At 41.7% G+C, this 20663-nt stretch overlaps 1 protein-coding gene across 1 annotated transcript in view; it reads left to right on the forward strand.

Annotated features, from left to right (window-relative positions):
* Window positions 1-20663, forward strand: part of IL5RA (interleukin 5 receptor subunit alpha) — a 41501-nt gene that overhangs the window by 12933 nt on the left and 7905 nt on the right. Inside the window, exons 6-9 of the mRNA XM_046684269.1 lie at window positions 1596-1749; window positions 1824-2011; window positions 4101-4246; window positions 8322-8460. Coding sequence (XP_046540225.1) covers window positions 1596-1749; window positions 1824-2011; window positions 4101-4246; window positions 8322-8460 — 627 coding nt within the window. The remainder of the gene's footprint in view (window positions 1-1595; window positions 1750-1823; window positions 2012-4100; window positions 4247-8321; window positions 8461-20663) is intronic.

Here is a 20663-nt window from a genome sequence, read left to right on the forward strand (position 1 = left end):
GCCCCTGAGTAATTGTCAAGCCATTCTCTTGTCACACCACTGGATGGAAAGGCCATGGCTCTCGAATTGTGTTGGTGACTAAGAACAGTATTGTAAAGATCAAAGATCATCCTATTTACTCATTCTAACACATTATCTAGATCCTATAGCAGCCAATTTATGATGGGCTTGATCCCAAGTACACAGACAATCCAAGGTGGCCACAAGATCACAAACACAGGTCATTGAGGGCCTTACATTAAACCACTTTTCCACCTCTCTGTAATGAATTATGGGAGCGTACCTGTAACGTACCTTTCGGAATTACATTTCTGCAATCCTAATTATTCTCTGAGCGTGCCAATACAGATTGACACTAATGAAAAATTAATTATTTCTGCCTTGAATCAAACTGAATTCATACCAAATAATTCCATGGAAGGGACCTGGGAGACAAGCTGACTTCAGGAAACTCTAAACTATACTTGGACATGGACCATCCGGTCATTTAGTACACGGACAGTGCATTCAGTACAGGCATATATATAGATATGGGTTTATATATTTATATATGTGGATATATATATAAACAAACATATCCAGGAGTGCATGGTGATAATACAAAGGATCCAGTCTTTCTTTTGTCTTTAACTTCTCTACAGACAACAAAGGGGTCTCTTCCTCTCCCCCTTGAATGACACTGGCTGACAGTGATAAATATGATCTTATAACTGACTTAAACTAAGCTAAAATGACTCCCTTCTATCATTCAAGGTTGAGTCTAAAGGCTCCCACTTTGATGAGGTCCTCCCTGACCCTCGGCCCAAAGTGCTTTTTCCCCCTCTGAGCAACCACAGGGCCAGTGTTCCCACAATGTGTTCTGAAGAGCACTCATTAGCATGGTGACAAGGGGGTTGAAATAAAAACAAGGCTTTCCAGTCAATTAACCTTGGGAAATCCTGGGTGAAATGAACGGAACAGGTTCCGTTGAAAATCTCAAGATTTCCTTAATGTCCTTGCATACTAAAGAGGACTTTAATGTGCTAGTGTGTGTTCAGTCTCCAAAGAAGAAGTATTATTTTACAGTATTGCCAAGATTCATTTCCTTCTGAGCAGCAATCTGTGTTTTTCATGACTCATTTGGGTACAACCTAATGAATCATACAGTTCTAGGATGGAAAGTGGCATTGGACACCTTCCTCCACCCACTCTGTCGTTTACAGCTGGGAAAACTGAGGCCCAGAGCAGTAGGGTGCAAGGTGTCACAGCTAGTTATTGACAAATGTGGCACCAGAACACCACAGCTGTTGGACACCAAGCTCTGAGTGACAACGTATTGTACTGCTCTTGAACTTTGATTCATGTTCGTCACACACAACTATCCCCCCCTCCAAAAGTAGCTGGAAAGCCCTTTGATGTCAGAAACTACAATTTTGTCATCCTACCTTCATCCCCCAGTAAGTTGGCCCTTTGCAAATAGTAGGTTTCTACAAATATGTGATGATGATTAATTTTTGATGAGACAAGATGCTGCCAATCACTACAGTTTCAAAGGAAGTAGAAAATTCAGAAGTTATCATGGCAATGTTTTGTTCTTTTTATTTTTGATCATCTAGGGTCTCCTGGAACCTCAGTTGTGAATTTAACTTGCACCACAAACACTGCAGCAAATAATTATACAGATTTAAGGCCATACCAAGTTTCTCTTCACTGCACCTGGCTTGTTGGCAAGGAGGCTCCTGAGGATACACAGTATTTCCTCTACTATAGGTTAGTACCTATTTTTACTTATGCAAATGGGTTGTTTCCTCCAACCTTAAAAACCTATGAATGTTCCAATTTAGGTATGGCTCTCGGACCGAAGAATGTCAAGAATACAGCAAAGACACACTGAAGAGAAATATTGCATGCTGGTTTCCAAGGACTTTTATCAATAGCAAAGGGCGTGACTCGCTTGCAGTGTATGTTAACGGCTCAAGCAAGCATGCTGTCATCAAGCCATTTGATCAGCTGTTTGCTCTTCACGCAATTGGTAAGATAGACTTAAAGCTGAAATAACCAAATTGCAAAATCTCGGCATTGGAAGGAATTGTAAAGATCACCTAGTTTGACTACAGTTCTGCTGCTAAGTGATCGTCCAACCTCTGCTTAAAAAACACAGGGGCAAGGTTTGCAACCTCAGCACTACTGATATTTTTGGCCAGAGAGCACTGTGTTGTGGAGGCTGTCCCGTGCCTTGTAGGATGCTGATCAACATCCCTGGCCTCTACCTACAAGATGCCAGTAGCACCCTCCCACCACTTGTGACAACAAAAATGTCTCCAGACATTTCCAAATGTCCCTTGAGGGATAAAATCTCCCCCAGTTGAAAATCACTGCCCCAAGGAAAGTGAACTCACTGCTGAAGGGAGCCCATTTCATCTCTCAGCAGCTCTCACTGCTTTCATGAAATTTCTGCCCATGGATCCTGTGATGGATTGGTAGCACCCCCAAACAATTCTGACCCTTTTCCCCACAAGATGGTCTCTCAGCCATCCAAAGGAAGCCAGGTTTCCCATCCTGAGATTTCTCTTCCCCAAGCTACTGGCCCTCAAGTCCTCATGCATTCTTCTTATCTTCCTTTGCCATTTGGGTCTGTCTCCTCTGGATGTTTTTGAGTTAAAATGTCTCTCTCAGCATGTGATTTTCAGATCTAAATATATTATTGAAGGTTTCATTTTCTCAGTTCTCAAAATATAAGATATTTTCCTTTATCATAGATACTTATATTAATGAAACTCTTCAGTGCCTTTCACATAGCATTCTTGGTTATTAACTCTCAAGATTTCAGTGGTGGCATGGTTATCAGGCTGAGCTGTGGAGCCAGGCTGCCTGGACTTGGATCCTGGCTCCTCCACTGACTTGGTGACTTTAGATAAGCTGGTCATTCCTCAGTTCCTCAGTCTTATGTGAAAAATGGGGAGAAACTAATACTTCTTATAAAGTTTTTTTGACAATTAACTATGTTAGTAATTATAAAGTTCTTAGAACAGTGCTGGGTATAAGTACCCAATAAATGTGCAAAATGCTATTATTTAAAGGACATGATTTGGCTTGTGGCACATCTAGATCTATATCAAATGGAGTATAACTTTGTTTAAAGAGCTGCCCAGTGCTTACTAAAGAGGTTATTCAGTTCTCTTCGATAGTATATTTCTTAAATGACCTAAAAATGTCACTTTCATGAAAATAGGTAATAAAAAATGCTGAGGTGATCCTGGAAAACAATGATATTAATATAAAAGTGGACACAAACTTGTACAGACCACAGGAATTCATTTTCTTATGTGATTTCCATTTTGTTGAGACTAATTCCTCAGATTACTAAAAGAAATAAATACTTTTCTTGGTTAAATATTTTCTGCTTAGGGAACGGCAGTCTCTGGAGCCACTGGGTCCCATTCTGAGCTTATTCCTATGATTCATTAACTGTGAGATCTAAGTCATATGACCTAAGACAAGAACACTCCCCTAAAAATAGTTTCCACCCGTATCACATGGCCATAAGACAATCAAGCGAGAAGCTCTAAGAGGAAAGAACTGTAGAGTTATAAGCAAAGACAAATTTAGCCCAATCCATTCTTTTTATGCAAGACAAAACTAAAGCTTTCTACTCTATCCCCTAAACAAACCAAAATAAGACACACAAAACAAAATGAAACAAAAACTGGAGCCCAGAAAGGGGAAACGATTACCCAGGGCCACACACCTGCTCAGTAGAAGCAGGGCTGGGTAGGAGCTGCAGGGCAATTTCTCTCCAGGATCAGGTTTATTCTAGGCTTAGATCCACTTGAGAAGTAAAAAGGGATGGTGGGGTGGGTCTTGCAATGAGCTGACAGGGGAAGGGATTCAACCATTCAATGCCATTTGGAGTAGGAATCTTTGAATGTTATCGCTGGGATCACTTCTTCAGTGCTACAAGACGGGAGTCATATGTGAGGCACTGGAGTCCTGTGGCTTGGAGATCAGTTAATTAAATCCTGAGGGTAAATACTTGAGAAGACCATATCTTAGAAATGCCTTGAATCTGAGTGGATTGGATTTATCAGCTCCTATAGCTGACCTCTCATTCTCTAACCTAGATCGAGTAAATCCTCCAGTGAACATCACAGCACAGATTGAAGGAACCTCTCTCTCTATCCAATGGGAGAAACCAGTTTCTGCCTTTCCAATCCATTGCTTTGACTATGAAGTGAAAATTTACAACACAAGGAAGGGTTATGTTCAGGTAATTCTTCAGATCATTCCAATATTCGATGACAGCATTCTTTTAGAAATATTTCTTTTTCTTGTTCTTCTCCGATGAATTTTATTAAAAACGACCCTCCCCAATTTCCTCCTAAAATCTAGTAAAAGCTAACCTTCTCTTTGTCTCTTTGCATTTGTCTATGGCTCGCCATAGTTTGCTTGTCCCAAATTTCAATTCCTCTGCTATTCCTGAATGAACTCATCATTTTGTTGAGTTTGCCTCAGTTTACTTCTTTTTTTTCAGTTTTTGTTTTTATTGAGGCAACATTGGTTTATAACATACACATTTCAGGTGTGCATCATTATATTTCTACTTCTGTAGTGACTACATTGTGTTCACCACCAAAAGTCTAGTTGCCATCCGTCACTGTACTCATAAACCCCTTTACCCCTTTTGCCCTCCACCCATCCCTCTTCCCTTCTGGTAGCCATGAATCTGTTCTCTGTATCTACATGTTTATTTGTTTATTTTCCACATATGTGTGAAATCATACGGTGTTTGTCTTTCTCTGTCTGACTTATTTCTACTTAGTTTAATACTCTCAAGTTCTATCTGTGTTGTTGCAAATGGCAAGATTTAATCTTTTTTTTTTTTTATCTGAGTAGTATTCCATTGTATATATTGATCACATCTTCTTTATCCATTTATCTGTTGGTGGGCACTTAGGTTGTTTCCAAATCTTGGCTATCTTGAATAACACTACAGTGAACATAGGGGTGCTTACATCTTTTTGAATTAGTGTTTTCATGTTCTTTGGATAAATACCCAGAAGTGGAATAGAAACATTTTTAAATTACCTTCAGTGACTGCTCTGGTTGCAGCTTGGATCTAACAAGGTCAAAGTTAACTTACATCTACCCAGGTTTTATGAAAATAAACCAAACTTTACTGGCCTTGTGTCTTGAAAGGGCATACTTTGGCTTGAAAATAATACAAAGGATCAGATAAAAATTGTAAAATGGTGCAGCCACTATGGAAAACAGTATGGCAGTGTCTCAAAAAATTAAAAATAGAGTTATCATATGATCCAACAATTCTACTTCTTGGTATATATCCCAAAGAATTGAAAGCAGGGTCTCAAAGAGAGAAATTTATACATCCATGTTCATAGCAGCATTATGCACAATATCCAAAAAGAGGAAACAACCCAAGTGCCCATCGACAGATGAATGGGTAAACAAAATGTGGTATACATATACGATACAATATTATTCAGCCTTAAAAAGGAAGAGAATTCTGACACATACAATAACATAGATGAACCTTGAGGGCAATAAACTAAGTGAAATAAGCAAAAAGATAAATACTGCATGATTCCACTTATATGAGATATGAAGAGTAGTCATATTCATGGAGACAGGAATATAGAATGGTGGTTGCCAGGGAGTAGAGGGGGATGGGGAGTTGTTCTTTAATGGGTGCAGTTTCAGTTTTACAAGATGAAAAGAGTGCTGGAGATTAGTTACACAACAATGTGAATGTACTTGCCACTACCAAATTGTACACTTAAAAATAGTTGAGATGGTAAAGTTCATGTTATGGGTATTTCACCACAACTTTAAGAAACTCATTAGCACTAATGGACAACAAGGGGAAAGGAACTGTGAAGAAAGCCAACATTTATTGAGCATCAAACTGTGTGTCAAGCTTTATTATGCTAGTTTATTCTATTGTCATAGTGACCCTGTTATGTAATTATTCCTATTTTACAGGAGAATGAGGCACAGAGAGACTAAATGATTTGCCCAAAGTCACAAAGCTGGAAAAATATAGGGAAGTCAGCATTCAAACTCATGTCTTACTGATAGTAGGTATAGCAAATTCAGTTTGATTCAATTTGACTCAACAAATATTTACAACTTGGCTTCTTTGTGGAGGATAGAAAGATAAATAAGACACTGTGGCTATCAGGGGACCTCGTCTATCGGACACACTTACCTAGCCTCAGAGTTGCCTTACCACACTAAAGGCCCACAGAGGTACAAAGGAAGGAGTGGGCATGGCAACCTGTCAGGGCCTCCAGAGAAATGAATTGAATGAAACTTTGAAAGATGAATAGGAATTTGCTTGGTGAAAGAAGAGGAGGACTTTTTTAGCCAGTGCTTCCCAAAATACCTATTGCGAAAGACTGGCTTTCCTTTTTAAATTTCTAATCCACTAGAGATTGGTACTTTTGTAAAATAAAATGCAAATGATTTGTTAGAAAAATCAAATATACCTACAGACAAGCCCAATGATCGCAGACTTGGAGGTCATGGCAATGTCAAATTCCTTTGAAACCTCCTGAATTATAGTCTGTATTTACCTCATCTCGGGTCAGTAATAAACGGCTTCTGACCCACACCAGTCTGCCAACCACACTTGAATCGTGGGGGGTCTAGGCAGAAGGAATAACTCAAAGACTTGAGAGAGCGTGGTTCCTTCAGCCAAGCGGCAGTGATTTAGTCAGCCTGGACGGAAGGCCAACATTGGGATCATAACTCTAGATCCGATACTGGGACTTCTCCCACAATGACTCCAAAATGCAAGATTTTGTTAAAAAAAAAAAAAAAGAAATGCCTCCTCTTTTTAAAACCATGCCATGGGCAGTGGAAGCAACTGTCAGGTTTTACTCAATATGGAAATATCACCACGTCTGCAGAATTGAAGAATAATTTTGGTAGCAGCATGAAAGCTGGATGTGGGTGGGGAGAGGTCATCTGGAAATAGGGATATCAGTTAATGGCTACTGCAATTGTCCAAGCAAAAGATGATGAGATCTAAAATGGGGAGAGGTCATGGGGCAGGGGTAAGGAAGGGAGAAACACATCCAAGACTATGTAAGATGCAGGTGTCAGGACATATCTCTTGTTTGGAGCACAGAGGACTAGCTGGATAGTGGTGACACTAACCAGTAGAAGGAATATATGAGAAGGTCTTGTTTGTGAGAAAATAGCCACATTTCAACACTAGACAATGTTAGCCTAAGTTGCCTGTGGCAAACTAGTATTTACTGAGCACATATTATTGGATTGGTCCATCCAAAACTGCTATTTTTGCAGATCAAAGATGGGTCGAATATTAGCAGTTTTCATGATTCAACCTAATGTATCCTCAAGCTTGGGCTTTACAAAGATAATTCCATTTAACTGGATAATCCGTGAGCTAGTATTGTTATTCCTATTTTACAGATGAGAAAACTGAGGCTCAGAGAGGTCAGGGAATTTGCCCTGCAGTTAGCTGGAGGAAGAGCTAGGATTCAAACCCCGCCCTTTCTAGATTCAAGGTCTCTGCTGCTTCTACTTCCCTATGTACCCCCTCACCCCGCATCCCCCAGCTCCAGTTATTTGAGACATATCTGTGCATCAAGGATCAGCAACCTTTTTTGTAAAGACTCAGATATTGTAGGCTTTGCAGGCCATACCATTTCTGTCACAATTACTTGGCTCTGCCATCATGGAACAAAAGCAGCCAGAGATGACACATAAGCAAACAGGTGTGAGCGTGTTCCAGGAAAACTTGATTTGTGGATACCGAAATTTCAATTTCATGTAGCTTTCGTGTGTTATGAAATATTATTGTTTTGATATTTTTCAATCATTTAAAAATATGTAAACCATTCTTCGCTTGCAGGCCCTACAAAAACCGGCAGCAGGCCAGACTGCTCCGCAGACTGTAGTCTGCTGATGTCTGCTGAATACTATGAAACCAAGTGATATTGTCTAGTAACTTGACTACAGAATAGGGAGGGACAAGATGCGGAGGATTATGCATTCTGCTCTTAGCCACTCCAGTCTTTCAATATGGAAACATTAATTGGACCTGGATGGATCATCTAGATCTTATGATTGCCCATTTTTAAAATTTTGGTTACATGATAGCTTTGCCCTAAAGGGTGACTGCCAACACTCCCACACCAAAGCAGTCTAGAATAATCAATGTGTTTCTTATTGATTTTAAATGAGTCACTGAACAGTGAGGCACATTATTTATACATGACCTCCCATTCCAATAATTGGTGTTACTTAAATTATGTCTCCCGAGATTCTTATAATGCTAATTTTTTCCCATTTAGACAGAAAAAATGACGACCAATGCATTCACCTCAATAATTGATGATATTTCTAAGTATTCCATTCAAGTGAGAGCAGCAGTTCGTTCCGTGTGCAGAGCAATGGGGCTCTGGAGCGAGTGGAGTCAGCCTATTTATGTGGGTAAGTGTCTTGTGATTATTTTAAAACAAACCAGCTAAACAAAGCAATTTTAAAACAGATAATCCTGGAAAGTATACACATTCATTTGTGGGTCTTGAAATGCTTTCACATCTCTGCTAAGCCTCTTCATGTCAGTCTACTGCCTTTTTGACCAGAGATGGATTTACTGAGAAGCCAATGAAGATAAGGCAAGCTAGCTTGAGCCTTTTCCAAGGCCCTGTACCTCTTTTTTTTTTTTCAGATTATCTGATTCTACTTCTATTCAATCTTTAATAATTAAATTTTTTATTTTGAGGTAATGTAGACTCACATGCAGTTGTAAGACATAATACAGAGAGAGCCTGTGTGGCTTTCTCCCAGTTTCCCCCAAGGGTAACGTCTTGCAAAACTATCGTATAATATTGCAACCAGAAAATTACCATTGATATAATCCACTGATCTTATTCAGATTTCATCAATTCGGTATGTACTCATTTGTGTGTGTTTACTTCTATGCAATTTTATCACGTGTAGGTTCATGTATCCATCACATGAGGATCCCTCCTGTTACCCTTTTATAAACACAGTCATCTCTCTCTCCCTCTCCTCCATTCCAAACCCATCACAACTACTAATCCATTCTCCATTTCTATAATTTTCCATACGGGATTTTGAATTCATACTTTTGTTTATTTTCTTAAAGAAGATTCCAAAGTTGAATAAGCTTCGGGGCCCACAAAATCTGGATCCATCCCTGGGTCTTCAGCATAACAGACACAGAGGATCAAAAGGATTGGGGATCACCAGGGCACCTGCGTTGGTTCTGCAGCTGTTTTTATTTGACCAAATTGCCCAGTTTATGTAGCAAATAAAATGATCGTTGCATCTGTCAGTGGGATCTGTGAAGGGTAATGAAGTACCCAATGGAGGCTTTGGATGAAAGGGCACATTCCCTTTCTCACTCTGCTTCATCTGGCAATCTCATATCCTGGAGACATGGCTTTGCATCTTGAAGATAGAAAATTCATACCCTGTGTTTACTGGTATCTGGGTTATCTGGGTGTCTTGGGTACCCAAAGGCATTTTATGAGAGAAGGAGATGGTTAAAAAACAACTAGTGTATCTCACTTGTAGGCTGCAATCATGCAGCCTGGGTGCGCAGACATACATGGTTAAGTGCTGCATAAGATCTACAAGAACTTGGAACGGTGGAACGAACACTAGGATCTTACATAGAAAGCACGGGTTTCATGCCCAGCCTTGGCAAAAATTGATTGCATACTCTTGAACAAATCACTTCCCTCTGCCCTTGCTTGGGTTCCCAGGACAAGACAGATAATATCCACTTTGCCCGCCTCACAGGGTATTTTGAAATAAAAACAATAACAACGACAGCAGATAACATTTATTGATGGTTATTTGCTAGTCATTGTGCTAAATTCTTCACATGTATTACCTTTGTTAGTCCTATCAACAAACCTATTTTGCTTAACTCGGCGTGGCCAGCAAGGGGCAGAGATGCGATTCAAATCCAGGTTGACTGACTCCAGCACCAGCGCTCTTAGCACCCCGACATGCTGCGCCAGGATTTTGCAAGCTGCACAGTGCTAAACCAATTGAGACTTATTTAAGAGCTCCTGGTGGCTAACTTGTGGTTATTGCTGGTCAAGCATGTGAATGTCACCTCTCTCTCACCCTATGGGGTATTCAATGATCATTTGAAGAGTATACTTAAGGAGAGATTTCTTTCAGGCATGTGCTAAAATTTTCTATTATTTAATTCATTCACTTAGGTTACTGGGTGGGTCTTCAGGAAATTCCTGGGCAGTGACCCATAAGCCTATGTGGATGTGAGTCAGATCAGACACATGTCAGGTAGATTTCCATGGAAGACTGGGAAAGATGTGAAAAGGCCTGAGAAATGAAGGCCTGTTCTGAATTTGCAAGGGTACTGGTCATGCTGAGTTACTGAGTTTCCAAAGGGGAGTGGTGCCTCCTAGAGTTGTGCAACACACAACCAGCACAGCCTTATGGGGTGGCCCCAACATTACCCTGCTGGGAATCAGAAGAGCAGCATGAGCCGTCCTGGGGAGAGGAAACAGAAGGAGGATAAAAGAAACGGAGAATAGGCCAACTGCACTTGCTTCATCATTCTGCCAAGGCCAATCTTCCCTCCCCTTGCTCCTCCTTAGATTGGACGCCCAAACTGGACTAAACAGACCAGCACACACAGGACCTCCCTCCACACTGCTTCATCTGCACAAATAAAATTCACTCCACTACGGAAAGGGACACAAACAGGAGAAACATTAGTCAGTCCCAGGGAATTTTTAACAAGGTTAGTTATTAATTTTATCAAATGCCTATGGTAGATTAATTTCCATTACTCACATTTGGTGGATTTGTTTTTTAAAATGCTTTATATTATTCCCCAAGGACACAAAACTCGTTGAAAACTCATTGGCCCCAAATTATTGATATTTCTAAGTGTCTTCCCAACATCTCTACATATACAGTTTCAGAGAATTTTTTAATGCTGTCCAAGGACCTCAAACCAGCATGGCAAAGACCAAGGTAGGAACCCTAAGGAGCCAGTTCTGCTTTCTGAGTGAGTTTTGAAGTTCTAGTCAGTGTTGACTGCAGAGAACTTAGAACTTATACAGTGAGGAAGAAACAAGAGACAAATCAGGATATCTAGGTTTTAGCCATGGCTCTGCCAATGTCTAGCTCTATGAGCCAAGTTAGAGATGGCAAAAGATAATATTTCATGAGCCAAGTAATCAGAGACTGCTTAGAGTGCTGTGTCTGTGTCGAGAAGGATTCTCAGGCTACATTTAGGGCATCAGAAGGAGTGGTGATCTCCTGTCACCACGACAGGGCACAGAGTGGTGACAAGCATGCCAGGGTTTTGCCACCTCTGACCAGTTAGTCATGCCTAATCTCTCTAGGCCTCAGTCTGCTCATCTGTAAAATGTGTGCTGCACCCCACACTTCTTTCCAGTTCCGCTCTTCATGTTCTTCTATACTCCATCAGCCCACCGCAGAAGTGCTGAGAGTGAGACTGTGACCCATAAGGAGGGTTTATTTTAAGTTTGTTTTTAATTTATTATTCACTCCCCACTTAGAGCTCTTTTCCCATTATTATTTCCTAAATAACGGCTTCCTCATTTGGAACTGGGCGCATTATCGTTTCCCCCCAGGTGTACCTCACTGCCATTATCTATGGCAAATCCTATTTCGTTTACTGCCACCCTTTTCATGAAGATGAGCTGATTAATATTACTACTCACCTTATAAATCCATCGTTTCTGGAATTTACTCCCCTGCTCAGTTTAGGATCATTAGTGAATTTAATCAATGCAGACTTTCCATTTTCATCAGGATGATTAATAAACATAATAGGAAGTCCGGGCCCCTCTGGGACACTTCGCATGGCTCTTCCTTACCCCTTGAGGATGCAGCAATAATTATGCTCAGCTTGCAGTCTATCAGGCAATTTTGCTGCTACATTCATTTCCTTTAGACAATCTTCCTCCTCTCCAACCTTGTCATATAAAAGGCACTCTGGAGCCCTCCCCTTCCATTTCACTCCAAGGCCCAACTCAGATATCACCTCTTTCTTAGATATTATTAAGCCTACCTCCTGCATTTTCAGGTAAGGAGATGGAGGCCCAGAGATATTAAATAATTCAGTAGTTATCAAAAAACCAAGTGGTGGCTATTAATTGGTAATTTTCTCAAATAGGTGACTTATGAGTCAGTTACCATTTGGAGTAGATTCAATTAACTAATTAACCCATTATGGCCCAAGGTTATTGAATAGAGCATGAGACGCAGGATGAGTAAGTTTCAATTGATGAAAAGGGAGGCTGGAGGAGACAGGACTGCTGTCCAGCTCGGGTTGGCAGGTCCCTGAACGGTCAAGAGGCACAGGGGATGGCAGTTAGGGGGGACAGCCAGCAAGTGCGTGCTCCTTGCCTGGCCTGAAGGTGCCATAGATCAGCCCTCCTGTGCGAGAATTTCCATAATATGGTACATGTTTTGTTTTCTTTTTCAAATGGAAGTAGCAGTTTCATTTTATCAGTTATCGTTATCAACTGCCCTTCCTCAACTGGCTTCTCTGTCTTATCTTAAGAACTAACTTCCCACTTTTCAACAAGTCTTTCTCCTTTTAAACTTTCTTAACTTCCGGATTCTTCTGTTCCTTTATTATCTCTGCTATCTCCTGTTTACCAAAACATTTTTCTCCTGACCTTGGTTTTAGTGAAGATTTTTGCTTTCTGAAGTCCATAATCTTCTCTTCTTCTCTGCCCTCCGTGAAGCTCAAATTCCATGCATGAAACAATCAATTATGAAAACAAATTTCCTACAGTTACATCCTTCCCTGTAGAAAAGAGTGTTATGTGAGTCCACCCTGCATTTATTTCCGGCTGTGTCTTTGGTCAGGCTCGTGTATCAGTGATGGGTCTTACCGCTCAAACAAACAATTGAGCTTTGTCCTGACCTCACTGAAGGTCATATCTGAAGGCCAGGGTCTATGCCTTGATGGTACTAGCTGCCAATTTACCAATTTTCAAAAAAAATTTCTTTAGCCTTGAGATGTGTAGCACTTGCACCCAGGGGAGCAGAACAAGGTTGACCACAGTTCTCAGATGGCTCAGCCATGCAGTCAAGGCTAACAGGGGTGCCTTCTGCCTTCTGGGGCACCTCCTTCCACAACAAGAAGGGTTACTCATAGGAAATCCTGGGCTTGGCTTTCCTGTCACAGTTGGGGGTGGAGGGGTGGGGGTGGGCGTTGGTTCTCAGGGCTGTGTGACACATCCTAGAGCTTGAGAGGACGTAATAAATTAAGGCAGAAAATCAGGGGGCCTGTAAGAATTTGGGCTGAGATCGAAGTAACGTTCCCACAGAGAAACTCTTGTGCCTTTGTCCTCTGACCTGACGTTCAGGGGCTGTGAATGTGTGAGGGGGCCCAGTACATTGGCCCGGGGCACTGGAATCAAAAGCTGGAGGGGTTGGAGACAACTTGGGACCATAGAATGCATCTCCTTCATTTTACTCTTTGCCGGTGGAGTCGTGACCCCAGTCCTGTAGCTCTCATCCTTAGCCCTCTGACTGATTTCAGTGGCTGTGCCCTCATGCTCTCTTTTTCTTTCTTTCTTTTCTTTTTTTTCACCTGACTCTTTCTTTTTAAATCCTCACACTGTGGTAAAACAGAGAGAAAACAAGGAAAGGGAAAGATTGAAGAGGAAACATTGTAGAAGTCCCAAATTAAATTTCCCTAGTCTTCCAAAAGAATTTTGCAAATTCTAAAGCCTTCGTGAGGTAAGAGATGGTTTCCTCTAGGTCAATGGTGACAGAAATTGGTAGAAAAATAAAAGCAGTTGACCCAATAACCTGAAAAACCCACTTGGGCTTACCGGAGACTGATATGACCTGTGGGGATTCTGGGTTTTCTTCGCAAGTGGGGGATTTCAGGTTGGTAACATGGCAGTTGCTTTAGTCAACTGCTTCCTTTTATCCAGGCTCCTTTGGTTTCAAGGCTGGTTAGACTACACCTAGCAGCTCCATCACTTGTTCCCAGCAGCAGGGAAGTGGTTCCACTGGCCTGAAGGAGGGCTAGCAGGGAGCTTTCAGATTCTGTCCCCAAATGTCAGGAGGAGGAACTCCCACTGTGCTTTCAGCCATGGCTACCTCTAGTGGTGCCTGTCCTGCTTTTCCACGTACGAATTCTACCTCATGTTGGGTCCATCAGACAGGACGACAGCTTGGAGGAAGGAGGGACTCTACTACTGGGCCAGGCACTGTGCTAGGCATGTTCACCTACATTATCTTGTGTATCTTCACAGACACAAGATTTTCATAACTACACAGGTTTACAGATTTTGAGAAAATAGATACAGAGAGGTTAAGGAAATGCCCAAAGTGCCAGAGTTAGGAAGTGGTGGACCTGGGCCTGCAACCAAACCACAGGATTGGCTCCATGCCTTGTTCTTTCTGTGATGCTTTGTCACCCCATAGGTCATGGTGCCAGCCAGGGAGACTAAGGCAGGAAGATGGGCAGTAGGGGCTGGGGTTTGTGAAAGGGGATGCTCTGCCAGCTCATGACCAAGTTGTCCATAGGGTTCATTTTACTATAGCTCCTTGAGAGTTACGATCATACATGCCTTATGCCCCTCTCTATTCCCTAGTGTCTGGATTATTTGCTGTGTTTTTTTTTTCCCCTCCAGGGCTGAGCTTATCACTCTGTGTTTTGAGGATTCTGACAGCACTCGAATTTTAGTCCTACTCTGATGATTTAGGGAAATTATCTTGATGCCTTAGTTCTGACACAATGTGTTTAATCACAATCATAATTATAATAACTAATATTTACTGGGCACCTACTCTGTACTAGCACTGCACTAAACACTTTACAGGTATCAACTCATTCAGTCTTTATTCACATTTTACGAAGCAGGCAATGGAAGCTGGAGAGGACACCCTGTTCAAGGTCACCTTGGTAGCAAATGTCAGAACCATGATTAAACCTCTTGCTTCTTACTGCTATGTGATGACTGCAGCCAGCTTTCAGCTGCATTAGCAGGTTGGGAGAACAGGCCCAGCAGCCCCTTATAAGGAAGAAAGTTTTGGGTTGCCTGGGGGCCCCAGAAGGCACACAGCGCTTGGTGCTATGTGGGAAAGCCTGCAAAGAAGAAGAAAATGGCAAAAGGGAATTCTCTATTCACCTTCATAAAGTCTAGCCCTACTGGGGAGATGCACCCCAATAGGAGGGCAGTGATCCATCCAGTGACTCCTGAATGTGCATGTGCACATACACACTTGCACAGGGTCTCCGTTTCCTCTCCATATTTCCGCTCACTCGAGCCTAGTTTCCCCAGATGAACATAGTGCAAATTTCCTGCGTTTTGCTCTGGGCCCTGGACTACTCTATGCTTTGTCCATTGAGGCTGCATTTACTGCCCCCTCTCTTTTTCTGTGTCTAAACCAGGTAGAGCCCACAGCCCACAGCTGACTCGGAAAGCTCGTCCACCCAAAACGTTTGCTTCTGACTTTTGCTTGCATTGTGAGCCTGTGACCTGGTTTGGGATGCTCCTTCATGAATGACACACAGCCTCTCCATGCAACAAGAGGCAAGCCACAGGCAGCTTCACAGACTAACGCATTGGTGTCCTCTCTAATACCTAGCCCTGCTGGTGTCATTTGAACTTCAGCCAGCATCTGCTGTTTTTATGAACACAGAGCAGGGCTGCTTTATAAGAAGAGTTCCATCAATTTACTAATTAGCTCTTTTTCCTCAAAACCTATTGTTGAGTCTGAAATCAGATTCAAAATCAATATGGAAGCACTGAAAGTCATACTTGTATGGGCAATTTAAAGTGGAGCAGGCCTCCAAATCAAATTGATCTCCTAGGAGTTATTAGTCTGAACTACATAGATCATAGAATTCTAGAACAAAAGGGGCTGCAGCACCAGGAGGGAAGTGATTTGACAAAGCTCCCAAGGCAGCCAGAGGCGGAGCTGGGACTAATTCAGGCCCAGTGCCTCCGTCTTCCTGCCCTCTCGGCTGCCACCATCCCATCCCACTCCCTATCCCCCTCTTTACGCTCCCAGGTGATAGAACAGTAGCAGAATTTTCATTAGTTGCCTTATTGTCTAAGGGCAAATGGTTGAGGTGTCAAAAACGACAGAAGCCAAGTTCACCAGTAACCAGACAGCTGAGCTCCCCAAATGCTCTAAGTTGGCAGTGTACGAAGAGCATCCAGGAATGAGGACTTCTCTTCTTTAGAAGGACAGGCTTTGGGACTTTGGCTTTTTTTTGTTTGTTTGTTTTTGGTTTTGGTTTTTTTTGGAGGAAGATTAGCCCTCAGCTAACTACTGCCAGTCCTCCTCTTTTTTGCTGAGGAAGCCTGGCTCTGAGCTAACATCCGTGCCCATCTTCCTCTAGTTTATACGTGGGACGCCTACCACAGCATGGCTGCCAAGCAGTGCCATGTCCGCACCCGGGATCCGAACCCCCGAACCCCGGGCCGCCGAGAAGCGGAACGTGCGAACTTGACCGCTGCGCCACCGGGCCGGCCCCTGGGACTTTGGCTTTCTAAAACTCATCTCTGCATAACCAAATAGTGGTGCCCATCAATTTTTTGAAAAGAAACATCTGTGGCTTCCATTTTAATGGCAGGAAAGGCATTCTCCTTGAGTCAGAGAAAAGGTTCACATTACCTGGAAATGCTTGTTCTTAAGAAAATCTCCAGGGCCAGAGACCTCAGCATTCAAATGAGTAATATATTCAGGGGCCTCCCAACTTTTACAGTATTGAAATTCTTAATCATTTTGCCCTGAATGTTATATGCTGTCACTGGGATCTGTTCCCCTTTGCTCCCTTCAGTGAAATCAGAGTCAATGCTAATTTTAATTCACTTATTTATATAACTGGCTCTCAAAATTTTTTTTATTAATAAATAACTGAACAGTAGATCATCAACAATAATTTCCATTTTGGGAAAGTATGTGAAAGCTTTTTCTTGTACTAAATTTACCTGCCAGTTTATGTTTCCTTCAGGGTAAAGCTGACCTTGGCTCTGTTCTCTGGGGGTTAGTCTTGTTCTCAGTTGGCGGTAGGAGAGAAGTTCTAACGCGCTTTGGGACACTGCAGAAGTCAGGCCAGGAGAAATGACTAATTTGCCAACTCCTTCCAGGCAGTGAGCATGACTCTGCTTCCCACATAGTACCTTGCATGAGTCAATAACTTTTTTTGATTGAATGAAATAAAATGAGTTGCCTCTATATTTTTGCTAATTCAGTGAGAATCTTTGCTTATCAATGTGAGAGCTGAAGTGAATAACTAGAGAGTGGTTTAACTGAAAAGATTTTTGTAATCATGGTCAGAAGTAAACGGTACTACTATCAGGACTTGACATGTCAAGCTATGGGGTATTGCACAATTTGAGACACAAATGGGACTGCGTGTGTGACCCCGATAATATTTGCAACACTGCTCATTCTTTCTGCAGGACCCAAACTTTACCTGTCTGTTTAACCTAGTTATAAACAGGATAACTTTTTTTCTGCTGACATACCCTTTGCTAAATTTGTATTCCACGTATATGAAGCTAGAGTTTCTAGATGTACTTGTTAGGGTACTTGTATAATGGAATGGTGAGCTTCAGAGATGGGGAAATGAAGCAGGCAGAAGCCCTTATTCAGGAAATCAGACTGGGAAATAAGGCAAGACAGTATTTGATTTGACGGTATTCGTTCACCCCAGTTGCTCTTTATATTAGCTATAAGCAAGTGCAGTAAAAAAGGTTTAACAGGGCACTCGGTTACAATCCAGACAACTGAATATTAATCCTGGAACCATTGAGGAGCTGCGCGATTTGAGAAAATAAAAGGTTTGCCTCTCTGACGGTCTGTTTTCCATCGTTTTGCAAAGTATAGCTAATGCCTGCTTGTGGAATAATAGATATAAGTACATAAAACTTTTTTAATCCTGTGGTCATAGGTTTTTAATAAAGTGATTCAGTCCCAATTAGAGCCTAGGGAAAGTCAAGAGGAATGGTAGTTGGCAAAGCAGCCCCCTTCTATTGGGATGCAGCCTGCAAACCTAGCAATGTCTGACAGTGGAGACACAATAGTAAGATAGTGCTGCCCTGCAGGGAAGTGGTATCCAGCTGGGAAGATGATGAGTGCTCAGTGACAGAGAAATGCTTAGGATGTTTTCAGTGAGGCGTCTGCCTACGCAGTGTGTGCTCAGTTTGGGGACGTGAAAGTGGAATGGGATCCTGACATCATGGTTAAGAGCATCACTGCTAGGCCAGTCGTGGGTTTGAGTCCCAGCTCCCCTGCCTACCAGCTGCCTGTCCTCAGCCGACTTATTCTGCCCTTCTCTGCTCCAGTTTCTCCATCTGTAAAATGAGGATAGTAGTGCCCACCTCGAAGCATTGCTGTGAGAATTAAACTGAGAATGTATGTTAAACTCTTTGCATAGCATCTAGTACCTATGAGCAGTCAGAAAAAGCGAATATAAAGATATGTATAGAAAATAAGCTATCAGTTACTTCCAGTTGCTCATGACTTTTATTTTAGTTTTTTATGCTTTGCTATAACTTTGAAACTTTCAGCAATGGAAATATACTTTTCAAAAGTCAATTTTGTTAAAGGTAAGTGTACAGGACATAACAATGCCCTGGATTGAGTGAGTGGGACTAGAAACGTGCTGGACTGGGAGGGATCTTAAGGGTCATATATTTCCACTCCTGCATTTTAACAGATGAGGGAACTGAGGCCTGGAATGGCCACGTTCACAGAAAGCTGGGAATAGAACTGGGTTTCCAGACTAGGTATGGATGCATGAGACAAAAGCATGCCTCTCTTGCATTTATGATTGGGTATGAATTAATGATGTAAACTGAGAGAATGAGGAAAGGAGGCAGGGGCTATAAAGAAGAGCAAGAATCAAAGTGACTTCCAAGGATTCCAGTTTGGGAACTTGGGAGAGTAGAGACCAAGATGGGGATGTTAGCAGGGGTAGTTTTGATGTGAAGAAGGACATGAATTTGGTTTTGAATGTCATCTACTTTGAGAAACATCCCAGTGGGTTTCACATGTGGGCAATTTAAGACCTAGAATTGTAGCTGTGTGTCAGGGCTGGGCCAGGAATAAAGAACTGGGAGAAGATTGCATGGATTTATAAGATGAAGCTGTGCTAAACAAACTTTTCGAAGCTCAAAGAAGAGACCGTGGTGGAAAATATCAAAGAGTTGACATTTTCGATGAGGCTGAGCTGCGAGAGTCAATTGAAATTAGAAAGGGGAGAGAGAAATGTCATTGAAGAGGAATATTTAGGTAAAAGAGCCAATGGCTTGGTTTCAATGTGGGCGCAATCGTCAAGCCTGAAATTCAGGAGGGAGGCCAGGAAAAATAAAGTTGGGAAAAGAAACCAAGAGTCCTTTGGATTCAACTAGGTGGAAACTACAAGTGATTTAAAAAGTGGTTTCTGTGATGGGGAAATGAAGAGCCTGAATCCCCTAGTCAAGAAATTAGGCTGAGAAATAGAGTAAGAAAGTATGTGATGATGGTTGGGAGTGATGGCAGAGAAAAGTAAGGGCTTATTCAAGATAAAGGACTCTATGAATATTTGAAAGTGGCGGGAAGAGATGAAGGAGGAGAGATTAAAGCTTTTGGAACGTAGAAGACAAACCCCAAGTAAGAGTTCTCAGGAGGCAAAAAAGCAAGAGATCAAGGCAAAGTTGTACTCACTAGCATTAAATCCTCAAGACATCTCTCCCTTTTGATACCTTGAACGTTTTAGATTTGAAGTATTTTGGAGCTTCCAGGATATTTACAAGGACTTGAAAGTTCCACTTACATTCATCACTTCTCATTTTGTAGAAGAAACAATTAATGGGGAACTGAAGATTGGGACCTGTTTCTCTTGGTGCTCTGTGGTTTGAACATAACCTCAGTACTTAGTGCAGCTGTCATCAAATTGTTACCTGTGTCATTCTTTGCTTAGTGCTCTTTTTCGGTGACAGACTCTAAACTGCACGAGGGGAGGGCCCACGTGAGTTCTTTAACCCATCTCCCAGCAACTTGTCCAGTGCCAAACATACAACAGGAGCCTAATAAGTATTTTTTAAATGAGTGACTAAAGGAATGAATGAGTGGCCTCTACCACAGAAAGGAAGCTTGTATTCAGCGAGATAACTCAGGCTTTGCGTTATTCTCTGGAAGTGAATCATGCAGTTTAACAAGCACGTTACCTCTTTAAACACCAAACACCCTTTGGTAAATGACCTCAGGTTTTTGCATTCTTTTTTTTTTGGCCTTGAGTTTTTCTTGAATGCATTTCCAGTACCTTAAAAAAAAAATTACACACCCCCAAAGCTCCCATCAAAGCCCGTAGAAGAATCTGTCCCTGAGTACAAATTACGAGCAAATTTAACTAGGAAGGAAGGTGGCACGCAACATATTTATACCATACTGACTTAGTGCCAATTTTCTTCTACTTTCTTGTCTGTGAAATGGGAGTCATGGTAAGAGGTGTTTTGAGGATAATTAAGATTGTAAAGACCTCAGGGTCTGATGCCTTTATTGTTAACAATGAGTATTCCATTCTTTACTTCCTGTAAAAGTTTAATTTCCAACTTTGTAAAATATGTGATTGTAATGCGGTTAGGTTACTAAATAGGCTTACATTTTTGCAGCTTTTTCATCTAAAA

Source organism: Equus quagga, chromosome 1 (genome assembly GCF_021613505.1).
Source record: "Equus quagga isolate Etosha38 chromosome 1, UCLA_HA_Equagga_1.0, whole genome shotgun sequence".
Lineage (NCBI taxonomy): Eukaryota > Metazoa > Chordata > Mammalia > Perissodactyla > Equidae > Equus > Equus quagga.